We start from the raw sequence: 16817 nt of genomic DNA, 5'->3' as shown, positions 1-16817 counted from the left end.
TGAAGATCTACCTTTTAGGATCTTGCTATAGGTGCCTCAATATAATTGAAGGATCGCAGTCATGATTTATGTTATTTGATGTAGATTCTTACAAAGCTAATATAATGACGATAACTTTAGGTAATATTTCCTTTGCTGTATGCCGGTAGCTTTATTTTTCTTCGTAAACTTGTAAGAATAAAGATCCACAAGGCTTCACTGTTTCAATAGACACATCCGGGCAGTCCATAGCATCAAGTAAATATCAACCAATATTCGCAGATAAGTATGAAGCGGCAGCGTACGTCATCACAATACAATAATTCCTCAAATATCACAGCCAAATATATATACCGTGACCATGCACAATAATAACATTCGTCGTCTTTAAATCACAAACAACATCTTATCTAAAGTCTTAATAATATAAATAATGGGATCAGCAAACCGCTAAATACCAACAGCAATCACCATTACGTTTTCCTGGCTGCTATTAGAATCTCCTCCACCAAATGTTTCCTGTAGAACACCCTCCAAAACCAGGATACACTATTTTCAGGCATGTTTCGGGTATTATCTTTAAAACTGCTGGAAACCAAAAGTTGTTCCGTATTATTATATACTTGTAGCAAGCTGCATGACACACATTCGAGATTCTACACAAATTACATACGACAACTGAGCAGAAAATTCGATCAAACAGAGGATTATTCATTACCTCTTCTTTTTCTTGTTCTATATTTTTTCAAGTTAGTTCCAAGCATACCAGTACAAATTTTTTTTTTCAGGACATTACCCTACCACCAATATACTAAATTACTTGTTACATCTTGTTTTTTCTTCGTAATGCTTTTGAGGTTGTGTCCTTTCTATAGGTACGAAGTAATGAAGTGTATTCATCTTCGTAAACGAAATTCTGAAGCAAAATGCAGTCATACTAAATTCTTAAATGTGACATAAGCAAACGGTTATAAATTATGAAATAAATCATTCCCCCTTCGGCCATTAGAAATATATACCTTGTTTACTTCCCAAACAATAGCGCCAGCTTTTGATGATCCAATTTCATGGCACCAATTTGAAAAAAGTTTCAGACACGTACTTAATATAAACAGAACAAAACCAATATCATTTAGAGACATTAATTAAGCATATCTTAAAGAATAATACCATCAAAACGTACACTTAATATCGCCAAGAGAAAAAACCGAATGAATCAAGAAAAAGTGAATATGTTCTTCTTGACACGGCAATTGCATAGCGCACTCCATTCAGGAGGAAGCAAGCTTCGACACATTTGCGGTTGTTCATAAAGAGTGATAACCGCTCATGCTTGACTTGATGTCGACTTTAAGAAAGCGAAATAAATATAAAAACAGATATTTATTTTTTTTATTTTATACAGAGTTCCTACAGTGCAGTACAAACTTCAATCAGTAATAAAGCAAGATCCAGACATAGGAGGCGTGATTCCCATTGGGACCTGATTTAGGGTCAACATTAAGAAAGCAAATAAAAAAAAGAAGTTTTTTTTTCTTGAGCTCATAAGAGATACCAGATGTGCAGTGCTACCTTTAGCTCGTGACAAGCAGGCAACCAGACATAATCCGTTTCTTTTAGGGAGTGATTTCAGCAGAGTCATTTCTTGATGTCGTCATTACGGAAATGAAGCGAATTTTTTTTTCTTAAGCGAAAAACAGACAACACAATGGTAGCACACACTCCAGTAGTCAAGAACAATCATCCTTCAACGTGCACGCTGTTACGTATAGAGCGTGATTCCTGAAATTTCTGCCCCCATGTCGCCATTGAGAAATTGTAAAGAATGAAAACAAAGATTATTTTTCTGGAGAGCATAAGAGACAACGCCATTGCAGTACATAATTGCATTGACATTACGCAGATTTTCAGACATACTTCGTTATGAATAAAGAGTGAGTCAAGCCAAATCTTGACTGAAGGTCGCCATAATAGAGCCAATTGAATTTTAAAATATGGAAGATCTTTTTCTTCTTGAGCGAAATAGAGAAACGACCATTACAGTACTTACTCCAGTCAGCAACAGGCGGCTGTCCACACATTAGCCGTTATTTAAAGAGAGTAATTCTAAAAGAGCCATCGATTGGCGTCGCCATTCAAAAAACGAAGCTAACAAGAAACAAGGCCCTTTTGGTTCCTTAGTAATACCTGTCTTATCCGCCACCGAATCACATATTCAAAGAAGTCCCCCATTTTTCGCTTCAGAAACGCCAGTTTTACTATAACATAATAAATTATCATTTAGTATACGTATAAATCACAGCATGAATTAAAGCGTATTACCTGTTGTTTTAGATTAGTAACGTTTTACAGGCCTATAGTGGCATGTGTGAACAATTTCTTGGAGTTTTCCCCGGTTACCCACTTGACATTCACTAAATACCGGTTAACATCAGAGAGAACAAAAGAGCGCTATATTTATACTCGTACAAAATCAACTGCTATAACTCTTGCATGCTGTCCAATTTCATCTCTACCATCACGATGAGAGTTTCTGCACATGTTTACAGTTTTTCTACTTCGAACATTCATCCTATAAAAGCTTGCTATGACAAACCAGCGCAGCCACTTAGAATAATATCGTAACCAGTTTTACACCATCTTTACATAGAAAACGGGAGATTATCTGTTCATCGTCCAAAAACAAAGAATTATGATGAAAGGTTTTACGACTGAAAACGTTTCTTTGGTTAAAAACCTTCCCGATAATTTAATGTGACAAGGAATATCTAGTGGAGCAAAATCGCGCCTATGAACTACACAAAATGATTTAAAAGGACATTTTAATAACCCCCCTTTCATAAATGACCAAATGAGACTCACGGATATTCCTGTATTCTTCATCGCTGCACCAATAACGGCTCCTACACCAGCAATTGCTGTTTCTTCGGTGACAGCAGCCAATACTATTATTGCAGGTACAGTGCCACTCTCTTTTCAACAAAGATAGGCAAAACTTGAACGAAATGTTGCTGCTGCTGTTATTGAATTGAAATCTTCCGTTTATTCCGAGATATCAGTACGTTTTTAACTGATAAAATTATAAAACTATCAAACTCAGCACAATTAGGCAGCCATTGATCCGTGATAGCTACAAGAACTGTATGGTCTACGAGATATTACTGGGTGGGTGTGCGACTACGGTACTTTATTGACGGCAAACCTCATTTTGCATGGCTACCTTTCGGAGGAGGTCACATTATATGATAATGTTGCTTCTGTCCTGCATAAAACCCTGCTTTTTCTGTTGCAAAAAGCTTTTTGTGAAGATAAAGTGAGACATCACGATGAACATTTGGCAGGATGGAGAGAGGTACAAGACTTATTGTGATATTGTACGAATTCCTGCTGCTGTAACAGCCAAAGACACTAGTTTCGATATTAAAAGGTCAGTAAAGTAATTATTCCTAATTTTTGGCACATTACTCACGCCTCACAAAAGAAAACCTGACAAGTTGGTAATCAAAAACCCATATCTCTCTGTAATTACACTTTCAACATGCGCCAATCAAACCACTGTTCTGTTCTTCCTTCTGTTTCTGTCAAATTTTTGAAATGAGTTATTTAGTTATACTATTTAAGGATTTTGTATTGCACCACTACATACTCTAACAGAAATATACATAAAAAAAAGATCGAAAGTCACTGGTAGTAGAAATACCAACAGTATCATGGAACGAACGGCTCTTTTACCTGATATGAAATACAAACAGGATTTACATTTATCTGACTTAGTGGATCATCCTGCTGGAATGTGAATTTCGGTCACCTATTGGAGACTTGATATCAAAACCTTATATTAAGTAGTAGTGATGATGATGGTTTTCTTTTTTCTAAAGATATCATGACTAACTAGTTATTTTTTCAGGTTCTTAAAATAATAGTAAAAAAAATTATACTTTACCGGAGCCAATTCGTCCAATCTATATAAATGTGAAATATTCATACAGCGGTAGCATTTTTGGTCAAAATTCTCAACTATACTCCACAAGGTTCTTTGAAGAAAAGAAATCAAAGTACGTTAATAAATGTGGTAATAGGCACGTTTTGTTTGACTTGAATCACCAAACGACAATGTATGTTTTAGCTTCGTTCTCAAAGCCAAAATAACAGTGTTATAATAAGATCTGGTAAGTTTCACATATGACTAACTGGTACATGGGAAGACCGTATTTTTTTTGAAAACAAATTCGATAAAGTAAGACGATTCTACGCTTCGTGTAGCTCTAGTATTTCAACGTTTGTACACTACGCAAGTAAATGTGAAGAAAGTTGTTAGTAACATTGCAGTCATTGTCACAATTGTTACATTGCTGAAAATGGCATAACAATCATCTAATGTAAAGAAGGTGACATACCAAGATTCTATTTCTTGTTTTATTATTTCAATATGAATGAGCTAGGATGAGGACTTGGAGAAAAAGGGAAGAAAATTTTTTGACCTTTCCTAATTAACAAAGGCCCCATTCAAAATTTTAAACCACGCCAGCTTATTTTTGTGAATGGGCTCTTAACCATCCACAGACGGATAAATACCTACATTCGTTAATGTCAAGGCCGATGTTGGTGTTGGAGACTCGGTTTCCTTGTTTTTTAACTCAAATATCCGATTTAATTCTCATATTTATATGCTTATCCTGTTAAGATAAATGAGAAGGGTCAGATGATTTTTAGGTTTTAGGGTGCTGGCCTTTATTAATTAAATCAGTACGTCCACACTCTTACCGGGAGGCTTGACTGTCGCAGTTTATTGGAAAGGGTAAAGATGTCTATATCTTTGACCTATGTTTATATTTTACTCAAAATTAATAGAACATTTACCCTGCCTAGATAAATACTCATGTGGCATAAATAACGGACAGAAGAGGTATGCAATTTAAATAAATATATGCAATTACAGGAGTATGTTATCTAAGCAAGATATAAACGCTAGAAACTGGAATATTCTACAATATACCGACATTACTATAGACTGAGATCCGTTGTACCATACGGAGAGTACATGCCTTTTTTTTAGATAATGAGACTACGTATGGTATAATCGTAAAACGAATTTTGTGGTTAACCATGAGGCATAATAGGTTCCTTTTTTCAGGGAGTATATCTATAAGGTTTTGTCTCGTATTGAATGTGTCCTATTTTATTTAATATATTTTGTACCTATTACGTGACTTATATGCCGTATTTAGATTTGTCTAATGCTTACATTTCGTACGTCTGTTCATAAAAATAAGTCTTTAACTATTATTGATCATCAAAATTAATAACTGCGTCCTAATAATTCCCTCAATTTATAGTTTTCGTCTTGAAAGCAAGTTTAAAATAAGAATATTGCACAGATTACCATTAAAAAATGATATATTTAAAAGCAAAAGAAAAGAAAAAATGGCTTCAAGAGAATAAGATGATACTCGGTATCTAAGAAAATAAAGATAGCTCGTTACTATCACCATGCGATTGTTTGTGTTACAGTAAATAATGTGTACACATTAATTTGAAGCAAGGATGCACTGGTCTTGAGTATCCATCCATTGCTTTTAAGCATACATCCATTGATTTTTACCATTCATCCATCAATTTTAAGTGTCCACGGATTGATATTGTCGTCCGGACCCTTACATTATTTTTTTTTCAATTACTTTACGTGAATCCATGACCGTTTCACTCGTTGAGAGAATTGTTGTTTGAATACACCGGCCGTTGTCCAACCATCATCAATTTTATTTTATGGTCCTAATTTGTACCGATATATCCACTCTTAACTACAAACTTACGAGATGCGTTAATAAGATCATGGACAACCCTGACATATGTAAGTGGGTCTTTTCGGAATATGATTCTCATAGTCCTACCAAAGATACATTAACGAATTATTAATGTTCATGGTTTGTGTACGATTGGTTTGGGTGTCAATTATTGAATCATTTTATCGAAACGTACATATCGTGTAGTGTTTCCTAAACAGTTAAGGTTAACGAATAATAAGAGAAAACAAAAAAGTAATCCACAATATTATACCTAGTTAAGATTACATCGGAAGAAGCAAAAATTTAGGAGGGTCAAAAAGCGGCTTAAACTTCTTTGTCTAAAAGGTAATGGGGGTAATGTAAAGTGAAGACTGAGTCATGTGTAATGTAGGCCATTCTGTGAGCCATGGCAAAGAAGAAGACCAAAAGTGAGAACAGTAACTTGGATTAATATTAATTTAATTAAATTTAGAAGACATACGAATATAGGAGTCTTACCAAAACTTTTTGCATGAGAATTAGACGGTGGCTTTTAAAAATGGTAAGGAATGTAACTTGTTCGAATGATGAGATCAAAGGTCATAAAAAACTTACATGGCATCTATAGGCGTGAGTATGTTTGTAGCTATCACATTCCACACATTGAACCAAAAAATTGGTAATGTTATGTACAGTAGACAAAAAAAAAAAAAAAAAAAAAAAAAAAAAAAAAAGGAAAATGTCGAAGAATAAACAAAAAAAAAACAAAGATTGAGTCTTTGAAAATGCAAGGTTACACCAACAAAACGGATCCCCTGGAAACAATGAGCCTGTATTTTACATATAATATAGAATATGAGTAACAATACTGATTCTTTCCTACTGAAAAATTTAGGACCAATATACCCAACGCTATTAATACTTTACTGTCCCAAGGACTTGTTCTATCTCTTTTTTTTAAACAAATCGATTTGTTTGAAACTCAGGTAAATGCCGAACTTAAATACGCGTGCAAAATCGTTGATTTAAGGGCTATCTGGACGAAAGTAGTACCATAAGGTTGTGATTTGTATATAAATGCAAGGTGTTTGTAGAGTATAGAAAAACAATATTAATTGACCAATAAGCATATCCTCTCATCGGCTTTATCCATATCCAAATCAAATTATTACTCAAACAGAGAGTATTACCCCTCAATCATTAAAGGATTTAATATCATGGATTCTGAAGGTGTCTTTACCAAAGTCACACCATAAGAAGGGGATTGTATGGTGACATCTCGATTTCTTTAAGTTGAACCAATTACATTTTGATAAAGACCAATCAATTCAAAAATATGGTCCAGAACCCCACACACCCTGGTTTTATTTAAGTTTTTTTCTTTTTTTTCTTTTCTCAATGACTTCAAGCCCATCCTTATAAATTACTTTGCCCATGTTTATAATCTTTAACACATGGACTAGAAAACAGCTAGTCGAACAAACCAAACTTGATCCACCTCTGCAATATCTTTGGAGAAGCGTGTACGATACGCCCAATGCTGTAACTAATTGTAGCAGTCATTTTAACACCGTTATAAAAACCATTGAATAATCAAATGTCTTTTATCTCTAATGTAGCTCATGGTTTGAAAGTGGCACAGTAACACCCAATGTTCTTTACTCTCCACATGACTAGACAAATTTGTCTGTATATAAACTTTTAAATGCCCAGCATTTTACTGGTAGTAAAGTTTGAGAGCTAATTTTGAAGCTTCGCATCAGGGATAGTCTCTGTGATTCTTAAATTTCAGTAGTTCCGTATAAAATAAAGACAATAATGCTATGGGAGTTGTAGCTGATATAGAGAACATGTCTCTTTTTATGGTAAAGAAAACGAAATGACATGGCTATAACCTGAGGATGTTAACAGCTGACGCGGCGTTTAATAACTAATAACTTTTGATAAGACATACCAGTATTTTGTATTTCAATTCAGTTCTATTGCATAAAATTAAACTGAATTAGCTCGGGTATAATTTATTCTTAAACAATGAGTATGGATTAACTGAAAATATAAATACTGCATTCAACATAAACCCGGTGGTACGTATTTACTGCAGCGATGATATCATCATCATATGATGAAACATCATTACCCAGTAAATATACGTTTAATAACTTTACGTATTTGAATATATATTTATGTAAAATTGATAGAAGAAAATAAAGTCAAACTAAGATCGCATTTGACAAATGATGGCTAACGAGTTTCATAACGAACAACTAAATAAGTGATTACCTTCTGTTTTAACTGTACAACTGTACGATCGTTATTCAAACCACATTAAAATTGTGAGACTTTTTGATTCTCACTTGGGCTTTTAAAAAATACAAATCTAATTTTTTTAGCTTGTACCCTTTATTTCTCAAAGTAAGTCATTGTATGTGTTATAATACTCGGCTTTCTTTCTTTATAAACATACAGTATTATATGTTGTAACATAGAAACAAATATCTAACCTTAAAAGTGAAAAGTAACAGGGTGTATTAGTAGAAAACCCAAGCCTTCTGTTTTCTTGGTGGCTAGTCTTTTGAGCTGAAACAACAATAGATAATCTGTCTTTGGAGAAAGGCTTTCCCAATGGAGTAAATGAAAATTCGGATATAAAACCTATGATTACCTCATCTGTTTCATCTACCTGAAGAAGATGAGGAGCAATTTCTGGTGGAATACTTCCCCACATTGTGTAAGTAGAAATTGAGATCCAAACCCTTACGTACATCTTCTTCATTCCATTTAACTGTAATGGGTAACCAACTGTCTATGATTGTACACTCGTTTACTGGAATAATCAAACCGCAGTATCCTAAAATCTAAGAATTTGTTTCATACATCTAACTTATCTTAGCAGGATAAGTATTTCTTTATGACTTCTAAATTACTTATTTCCTTAACAACACAACTATATCGAGCCTCCAACATTAATCTTGGTTATTGCACTAACCTATGTTGGTATATATTTGTCTGTACATAGTGAAAAAATTATCAAAAACGTGAGATGGCGGGATTTCATATTTTGTAACTGGCCCTTATTAATTAGAAAAAGTTAAAAATGTTTCTTGATTTTTTTTCAATTCCTCATTATAACTTATAGACGATGAAATAATAAAACAAGAAATATAACCCGGGTATCAGCTTCGTTACATTTATTAAGTGTTTCATCATTTTCAACAATGTTAAAATTATGACAATGTTGGCAATGTTAGTAACAACTTTTATTTTTCGTTACTTGCGTAGGGTACAATAGTTGGAATACAAGAGCTTCACAAAGCGGCCGGATGCTTCTTTATGACTTCCAGTGCTGGTTAAAAGCATGTCATTGTATGGAGTACGTATTCAAAAAAAAAATACAGTCTACCCATGGACATGTAAGATATATGTAAAATATGACCCCATCTTATTATAACATAGCTAGTTTGGCTTTGACGATAGAGCTAAAAATTATCTTGGTTTTCGATATTCAAGATCAACAGAACGTGCTCATTACCACCATTAGCAATGTACCTTAATAGCCTTTATTTAAAGACGCTAGTGAAATGTACCTGTGAATTATGTCAAAACTTGTCCCGTGCTGTGGAATATAGTCCACATGTAAATGTATTTGAAGAATAGACTCCGATAACGTATCACATTGTTTTTTGTACTATTCGAAAGCACTGATAGTCAAGAGATCTTCAGACATAAGACAGTCCACAATAGGACTGCTAATTAACAGAACGTTTTAATAAAAAGGCTCTAATAGGTGACCGTAATCCACATCTCCAGGAGGATGATCCAGGAAGTGGTATAAAAGTACATCATTTTTATATTTCAAATGAACAAATAAATTGCCGTTCGTTACATAATACTGTCGATATTTTAATCATCAGGGATTTTCGATTTTATTTTTTGTTCTAAGCTTCTATATGCGTATAAAGAGGTTCAATCAAAAATCTTTAAATAATACGAATGTCTAATTTCTCTTTTCATACATTTGCCTATGACACAACGAAGAACAGAACATTGTTTTAAAGGAAATGTGATATGGTTAAGTCGGCGCATGTTGAATGTGTAAATACAGTAGGATATCGGCTTTTCGCATATAAACTTGTAAAGTGCTTATTTAGTAAGGGGTACATATATTGACAACAATTATGCGTAATGACACTACTGAATGTTTGTATGCGAAACTAGTATTTATTTGCTGCTAAAGCAGCAAAACATATCTCGATATCACAAGATATCTTCTCTACATCCGCCGACTATTGATAGTGATGTTTCCGTAACCTAGGAATAAGCCGCTTTTTTTGCGACAGGAAAACGAGTATCATTATGCATGGTAACAGCAATATTATCATATTTTGTATCCTCCTCCTAAAGGTAATCGTGCAAAAGGATGTTAACCGTGGATTTATAGCTATAATCGAACATCCACCCAGAAATTTCGCGAACGCTATTTAAGCCTTACTATTTTACAAATACATTCCAGTGAACTGCAATTATGTTTCATATATTTTTTACATATTTGGGTTAAATATTTACAGACCACTCGAACTCGACAGACGTTCTGAGTTCAGTAGCAGCGAAAAACGCGGTATTAACGGTAGCACCATTTTTTTCAAGTCTTGCTAATCTATGATGTGCAATGAGTGTTGCTCTGCCTGCAGTATTATTAACGAGTGCTGGCTCAAACGAAATAACAATTGCTCGTGTAGGAGCAGATGTCGGTGTAGCGGTGAGGATATGATGAATACCAGTGAGTCTAATTTGGTAGTAATTGAAAAGGGTGGGTTATTAAAATGAACATTTAATTCATTGTGTAGTTGACAAAAAAGGCATTAGCATAGTAAATATTCCTAACAGAATCAATTTATTGGAAGGTCGTTAACCAAAGAAACATTTTCTGCCGGAAAACATTTCATCATAATTCTTTGTTTAGAGGGTCACGCGATACTTACCAGTTCATCATTATAAAGACGATTTAAATATGGTACGTTAGTAATTTTTGAAGCTGTGCTCATTCGGCTTACAAAACCGTTGCAGTTTAAATGTTGGAAATAATAAAATTCTGAACACATGTAGAAGCTCACATGAGGATGGTAAGAAACAAACTAGACAGCATAGAAGAGTTTGAACACTTAATGTTTTTGTATGACAATTTAGGTCAATTTCGTTAAGTTTTATCGTAGCCATTTTTTTATTTGATAACATATGCGTAAATCAGAAGATACTTCAAGATCTTTTTCATACCTACAACCATATGTATGCAACACGCTATTTATCCAAAACTACCGGCAATACGCTTGAAATCTTGACGTATATTATATTTAAGATAAAGCATAATTGGTACGTAATAGCATAACTGCTGCTTCCGAAGAAATATTTAGGATGCTTCTTAATATGTAATTTGATGGCCAATTTGAAAGGAAACGAAAGGGCCTTGTTTTTTATAACGTTCGGTTTTTTAATAGCCACATTCGCTCATGGCTCTATTGAATTCACTGCTTGTAAATAAAGTCTACAGTCCGGAAAAGCGCTTTTTGCTGACTGGAATAAGTACAGTGCTGGTGGGGTATCTTATTCGCGCAAGAAAAAAATCTTTTTTTTTTGTATTCATTTCGCATCATTCTTGACGACGTCAAGTGAAGAATCTGCAGGAATGACTCTCTATGAATAATGGCGTGGCTGTGGAAGCTTGGTTTTCCCTGACTGAAGTGTGTGATATCATTGCGGTGTTTGGTGGGCGCTTACAGTGAATGGACAAAACTGTTCGAGTGTTTAGAAAGTTTCAGTCCCATCATTGTCAACGATGTGTAAACTCCTCGAAATAATTTCAAATTTTGACAGATATCAGTGCAAGCGTTGCTACACCAGCAATAACGTTTTTGGACGTTTTGTGTCACAAAAAAAGCGGATATTCTGTGTTTAAAACTGCTTGTCACTCGAACAGTTATGTCCAATGCTGAAAGTTTTTAGAAAACCATAAAAATCCTTCGAAAAAACAGTCATATGAGCCCAAAAAAATTTTTCGGACAGGTTTTGGTGGCTAGTCCACATGTTATTTTTTTCTCTTTATTTTCCTAATATAAGATTTTACCCATTAAGATGACAAAAAGCATTTCTTTGACATTAAAAAACGAGATCATTAAATTACTAAAGGACGGGCTTTCTTTTCGAGAAATAGCAAAAACAGTGTCTGTTAGTTTGTCAACTATTGCAAAGATAAAAAAACAAGCTAATCTTGGCATTCACAAAAAAATTGGTGGAGCACCTCACAAGATTTAAACATCAACAGGCCGCTCATTGATTAGAGGCTTCAAAACAAATGTGAACAAGACTGTCAAGGATGCTGTTGAGGCTCTAAAAAAGGAAGAATTTTTTGTCTGCGGAAGGACTGTTCGCTGCATGTTGAATTCAGCCGGGATGAAAGCTGAACATAAGCCTAAAGTACTGACATTAACAGCAAGCCGTAAAAAGGCAAGACTTTTTTGGGCCAAGTTCCACCAAAACTGGACTGTTGATGATTCGAAGAATGTTGTTTTTAGTGACGAAACGAAAATAAACCGTATTGGCTCTGACGGGGCTCAGTGGTTTTGGAATGTCACAGAAGAAGAGATCCGAGATTGTCATCTCCAACATTTGTACAAGCATGGCGGTGGAAACGTAATGTTGTGGGGTTGTTTTCTCTGGGAAGGTCCTGGATACATTGTTCGTATCAATAGTACCGTGGACAGCTAGTTATACTGTAATATTTTTAGCGACGATCTAACGTCCAGTGTTAGTTACTACAATCGAAATATCAAGGATGTCGTATTTCAGCAGGATAATGATCCAAAACATACCTCGAAAATGGCAACAAACTGGTTTCAAAACAATAACGTACGCGTGTTAGATTGGCCCTCATATTCCACGGATCTAAATCCGATCGAGAATCTCTGGGCGATAATAAAAAAACGACTTTGCGCCTACGAAACATCCCCAAAAAGCTTAACGGAGCTATTACACCGGATCACCCAGGAATGGGACAAAATTACCCCAAAGTTGTGTCAAGACCTTATAATATCTATGTCAAAAAGGATTGAAGCGGTTATCAAGGCCAAAGGAGGAAGATCCAAATATTAGTCGTAAAATTTTCCATTGGACAAAACTGTTCGAGTGTCCATAGAATTTTATGTAATTTTTGTTACACCAAAAATGAGACTGAGTTTAAATAAAACCTATTTTTATTTATAATAGTCAATTTACTATTGTACGTAATTTTGGCCGATTTTTGTATGCTATTAGCATATCGAAATAAGAGGAAATGTAGCTTTTTAAAAACACTCGAACAGTTTTGTCCACTCACTGTAGGAAAAAGACGATCTTATTCTTCGCTTCAATTTCTTAATGACGACATCTGGATAAGGCGCTGCTGGAATCACTCTCTATAAATAACGTTTTATGTATGGTAGCCTGTGTGTTGCAGAATGAGATTTGTACGGCTCCGCGTTTATCTTTTATGTGCTAAAGAAAAAAAAGAACTTCTTTTATTCTCTTTCATTTAATCATGGCGAGGTCAAGTCATCCCTCATTACGAATCAGTCTTTATGAACAGCCATATATGTCCGCAAGCTTTTTTATTGCTAATTGAAGTTTGTACTACATTCGGGGTGTTGCATATGCAGTTAATAACAAATTGCTTGTGTTTATGCATTACACTTTCTTAATGGCGACATCAAGCCAAGGCTTTGCTAGAATCAATCTCTAGATGAATAGCACATGTGTGGACGCTTACTTCTTCCTGAAGGGATGTCAGGAGTGGCGCCCGGCACAAGCAAAAAAGAATGATCATTTAGGTAAGAACAGGTAGACAGAAATTATATACGTATCATTATTAATATGTATGTAAAACGGAACGAAAAGAACAAAAGGTTTATTCAAAGAGGACAGCAAAAATAGATAAGATTTTGAATAGAGAAATAAGTATAAACAAACAAGTGGTTATTGGTATTAATTGACATGACGAGTACACAACGGTTCGGGATCAGATTTACAGAGACAGATTATTAGTCCTGTTGAGTTTGAGACATCTTTGTGGTAGTGAGCAGAGACACAAACAATTTCGGAGGTATAATCAGAGGATAACATGGTAGATATTATTAATGTCTTAGAAGGGAGTTCCAAGGCTGAGGTAAAAATGAAACGGATGTAAAATGGGTTTTACAAAGAAAGGGAAAAAGGAGGTACATTATTTGGAACAGAGATGTAAGACAGGATACAATAGTTATGTTTGACAGTGACATGCGTGACAGGAGACAGAGATCAGGGAACGGGTGCAGCAAGCGCAATAGTCTAGTTGGGTTTCAATAATGGTCTGAGACATTTTGCATAATTATATGCAACCGAAACTTAGGCGGTTCATGAAAATAAACCGTATCATACGAGAGGTTATGTGCTATGTCGGAAATGAAATAAAAAAATCACGTTCTTCGACACTATTTAACTGGTCATATTGCTTAAATTTAAAGATAGAAAACAACAGAAAAGGAAATTTAAAATGATAAATAAAAAATGAAAAAAATGAATAAAAAAAAGTTCAAAAAAAGAGAAAAAAAAAGAGCAAGAAGATAGAAAGGAAAAAAAAAGGTAGCTTTTTTCCATTGCGTTGTTTCATGGTCATTTGATTCAATTTTACATTTGCGTGTGTACAATATCAGCTGAGCGTGTTTTGTAACGAAGTCGTGCGCTGTTGTGTTTCCACAGATAGTTCATTCTAGATGTAGATTTAGCCATATTCTTTAATAGTTTTATACATATTTTTATTATACAACTATGACAATATGAGTCAAAATAAAATCATTACAAGGGATAACAATCTTCTTAATTACCCTAATTTAAAGTGATACCTTATATAATCTAGGCTAACTTAAAATATTTTTGGCTCAGCTTCGTCCATATAACGATAGAGAAGGCGGGCTGTCCGTAGGAACTATGTTTTGTCTTGGACAAGCGTTATGGTTAGGGTCGGATCTCATCCATTTTTTCCCCATATCACGTTTTATTAGCGTCGGAAATCAGATTTTTTGTCACATATCCCGTATTATTACCGTCGGACCTCGTCTTATTTTTAGAAAAACGGATGAGGTCCGACCCTTATAAAACAGCTAGAATGCAGTCACTGGCTGAGCGAAAATCCAGTCACAAAAATGTCCTGGATTAAACTGCTACGGCTGGTGCGGGTTGTTTTACCTCGAATGGGGACAGGAAATTTGGATGGAAGGGGGACTTCCACTACCGAATTATACTGATCAAAAAACCCATAATGCAAACAAAGTCTACTAATTAAGAATGAACGTATTGGCAGTCTATAATTAACCAATCACGCAATGAATCTGTATTCTTGTATATAGCTGAAAACCATTTTACATCTATAGTCAAAAATAATATATGAATATGGAGTCCAATACGCATATCTACCATCTATGGATCAATTAAGATCCTAAAAAATAGTCGATATATAGGAATTGTGAACTCCATCATGAAAGTTTATTCGCTAGTATTCCATAATTTTAAGCCATAACATTTTGTATTATTGGTTCAGAAATTATTATTTTTGACCGGTTCCATAAGCACATTAAAAGCACTTTTTCATGTTTTAAGGGTTTTGATAATTATAAATGTAATATATATAGCGTTTTTTATTCAAAGAACATTTATCCGAATTTTCAATACTAACTCTATCGACGATGTACACTTCACTTAATATCTGCTTGAAAGATCCTTGTTGTTTAGTAAGGATACTTATGGTGACTTTTTATGTTTTGGCCGCGATAATGATAATTTATGTACTTCAATATCATTTAAGAATATCAGTTTAATCCTCTGACGTTTATATTATCCATTTGTGGGTTTAAATTTGTGTTCAACAACACACGCCTTCCGAAAACATGAGTGTAGAACTTCAAACCACATATTTTAATGATTGCAAATCGCATAAAAAATACCCAGAAGGACCCAAGCAGGAATACGCAACTGTCTTACCAGCATAATTAATGTGTTTTTGTGTTACATATAGCCCAGCATGTAGAAATTCTAAAGTCTAATTAAACTTCCAATTTTATCATTGATATACTGGCATTGATGATCTACCTTTTAGGATCTTGCTATAGGTGCCTCAATATAATTGAAGGATCCTATTCATGATTTATGTTATTTGATGTAGATTCTTACAAAGCTAATATAATTACGATAACTTTAGGAAATATTTTTTTTGCAGTATGCCGGTAGCTTTATTTTTCTTCGGAAACTTGTGAGAATAAACATCCACATGGCTTCACTATTTCAATAGACACATTCGGGCAGTCCATAGAATCTAGTAAATATCAACCAATATTAGCAGATAAGTACGAAGCGGCAGCGTACGTCATCACAATACAATAATTCCTTAAACATCACAGCCAAATATATATACCGAGAACATGCAGAATAATAACATTCGTCGCCATTAAATCACAAACAACATCTTATCTAAAGTCTTAATAAAATAAATAATCGGGTCAGCAAACCGCTAAATATCAACATCAATCAACATTACTTTTTTCTGGCCGTTACTAGAATCTCCTCCACCAAATGTTTCCTTTAGAACACTCTCAAAAACCAGGATCCACTATTTTCAGGCATGTTTCGGCTATTATCTTTAACACTGATGGAAAACAAAAATTGTTCCGTATTATTATATACTTGTCGCAGGCTGCATGCCACACATTCCAGATTCCACACAAATTAAATACGACACATGAGCAGGAAATCCGATCAAACAGAGGATAAATCATTACCCCTTTTTTTTTCTTCTTCCATAATTTTTTCAAGTTAGTTCCAAGCATACCAGTACAAACTTTTTTTTACAGAATATTACACTACGACCGACTGTCTCCAAATAAAAAGAATGCACGGAAACAATATACTAAATTAGTTGTTACATCTTGTTTTTTCTTCGTAATGCTTTAGACGTTGTGTGCTTTCTATAGGTACGAAGTAATGAAGTGTATGCATCTCCGTAAACGAACTTATGAA

The 16817-nt window shown here is 34.4% G+C and overlaps 4 protein-coding genes across 4 annotated transcripts; 1 reads left to right on the top strand and 3 right to left on the bottom strand.

Moving 5' to 3' along the window:
• Positions 1 to 429: 429 nt before the first annotated feature.
• Positions 430 to 1894, bottom strand: EV154DRAFT_488558 (uncharacterized protein; the record flags this gene model as incomplete). Its single annotated transcript, XM_051599140.1, has 7 exons — positions 430 to 528; position 776; positions 807 to 916; positions 999 to 1080; positions 1226 to 1327; positions 1394 to 1462; positions 1746 to 1894. 7 exons carry the CDS (start codon positions 1892 to 1894, stop codon positions 430 to 432), a joined length of 612 nt encoding a protein of 203 aa, XP_051450370.1.
• A 936-nt stretch (positions 1895 to 2830) lies between these two features.
• EV154DRAFT_488557 (uncharacterized protein) lies at positions 2831 to 3825 on the top strand (the record flags this gene model as incomplete). Its single annotated transcript, XM_051599139.1, has 3 exons — positions 2831 to 2936; positions 3117 to 3331; positions 3754 to 3825. The coding sequence occupies 3 exons, from the start codon at positions 2831 to 2833 to the stop codon at positions 3823 to 3825; spliced, it is 393 nt and encodes a 130-aa protein (XP_051450369.1).
• A 3961-nt stretch (positions 3826 to 7786) lies between these two features.
• Positions 7787 to 8469, bottom strand: EV154DRAFT_488556 (uncharacterized protein; the record flags this gene model as incomplete). Its single annotated transcript, XM_051599138.1, has 2 exons — positions 7787 to 7903; positions 8209 to 8469. The coding sequence occupies 2 exons, from the start codon at positions 8467 to 8469 to the stop codon at positions 7787 to 7789; spliced, it is 378 nt and encodes a 125-aa protein (XP_051450368.1).
• Positions 8470 to 10052: 1583 nt separating this feature from the next.
• EV154DRAFT_488555 (uncharacterized protein) lies at positions 10053 to 10958 on the bottom strand (the record flags this gene model as incomplete). Its single annotated transcript, XM_051599137.1, has 3 exons — positions 10053 to 10139; positions 10308 to 10426; positions 10796 to 10958. 3 exons carry the CDS (start codon positions 10956 to 10958, stop codon positions 10053 to 10055), a joined length of 369 nt encoding a protein of 122 aa, XP_051450367.1.
• Between the last annotated feature and the right edge of the window lie 5859 nt (positions 10959 to 16817).

Source organism: Mucor mucedo, assembly GCF_025094135.1.
Source record: "Mucor mucedo strain NRRL 3635 chromosome Unknown EV154scaffold_257, whole genome shotgun sequence".
Taxonomy (NCBI): Eukaryota; Fungi; Mucoromycota; class Mucoromycetes; order Mucorales; family Mucoraceae; genus Mucor; species Mucor mucedo.
This window is presented reverse-complemented; position numbering and strand designations above follow the sequence as displayed.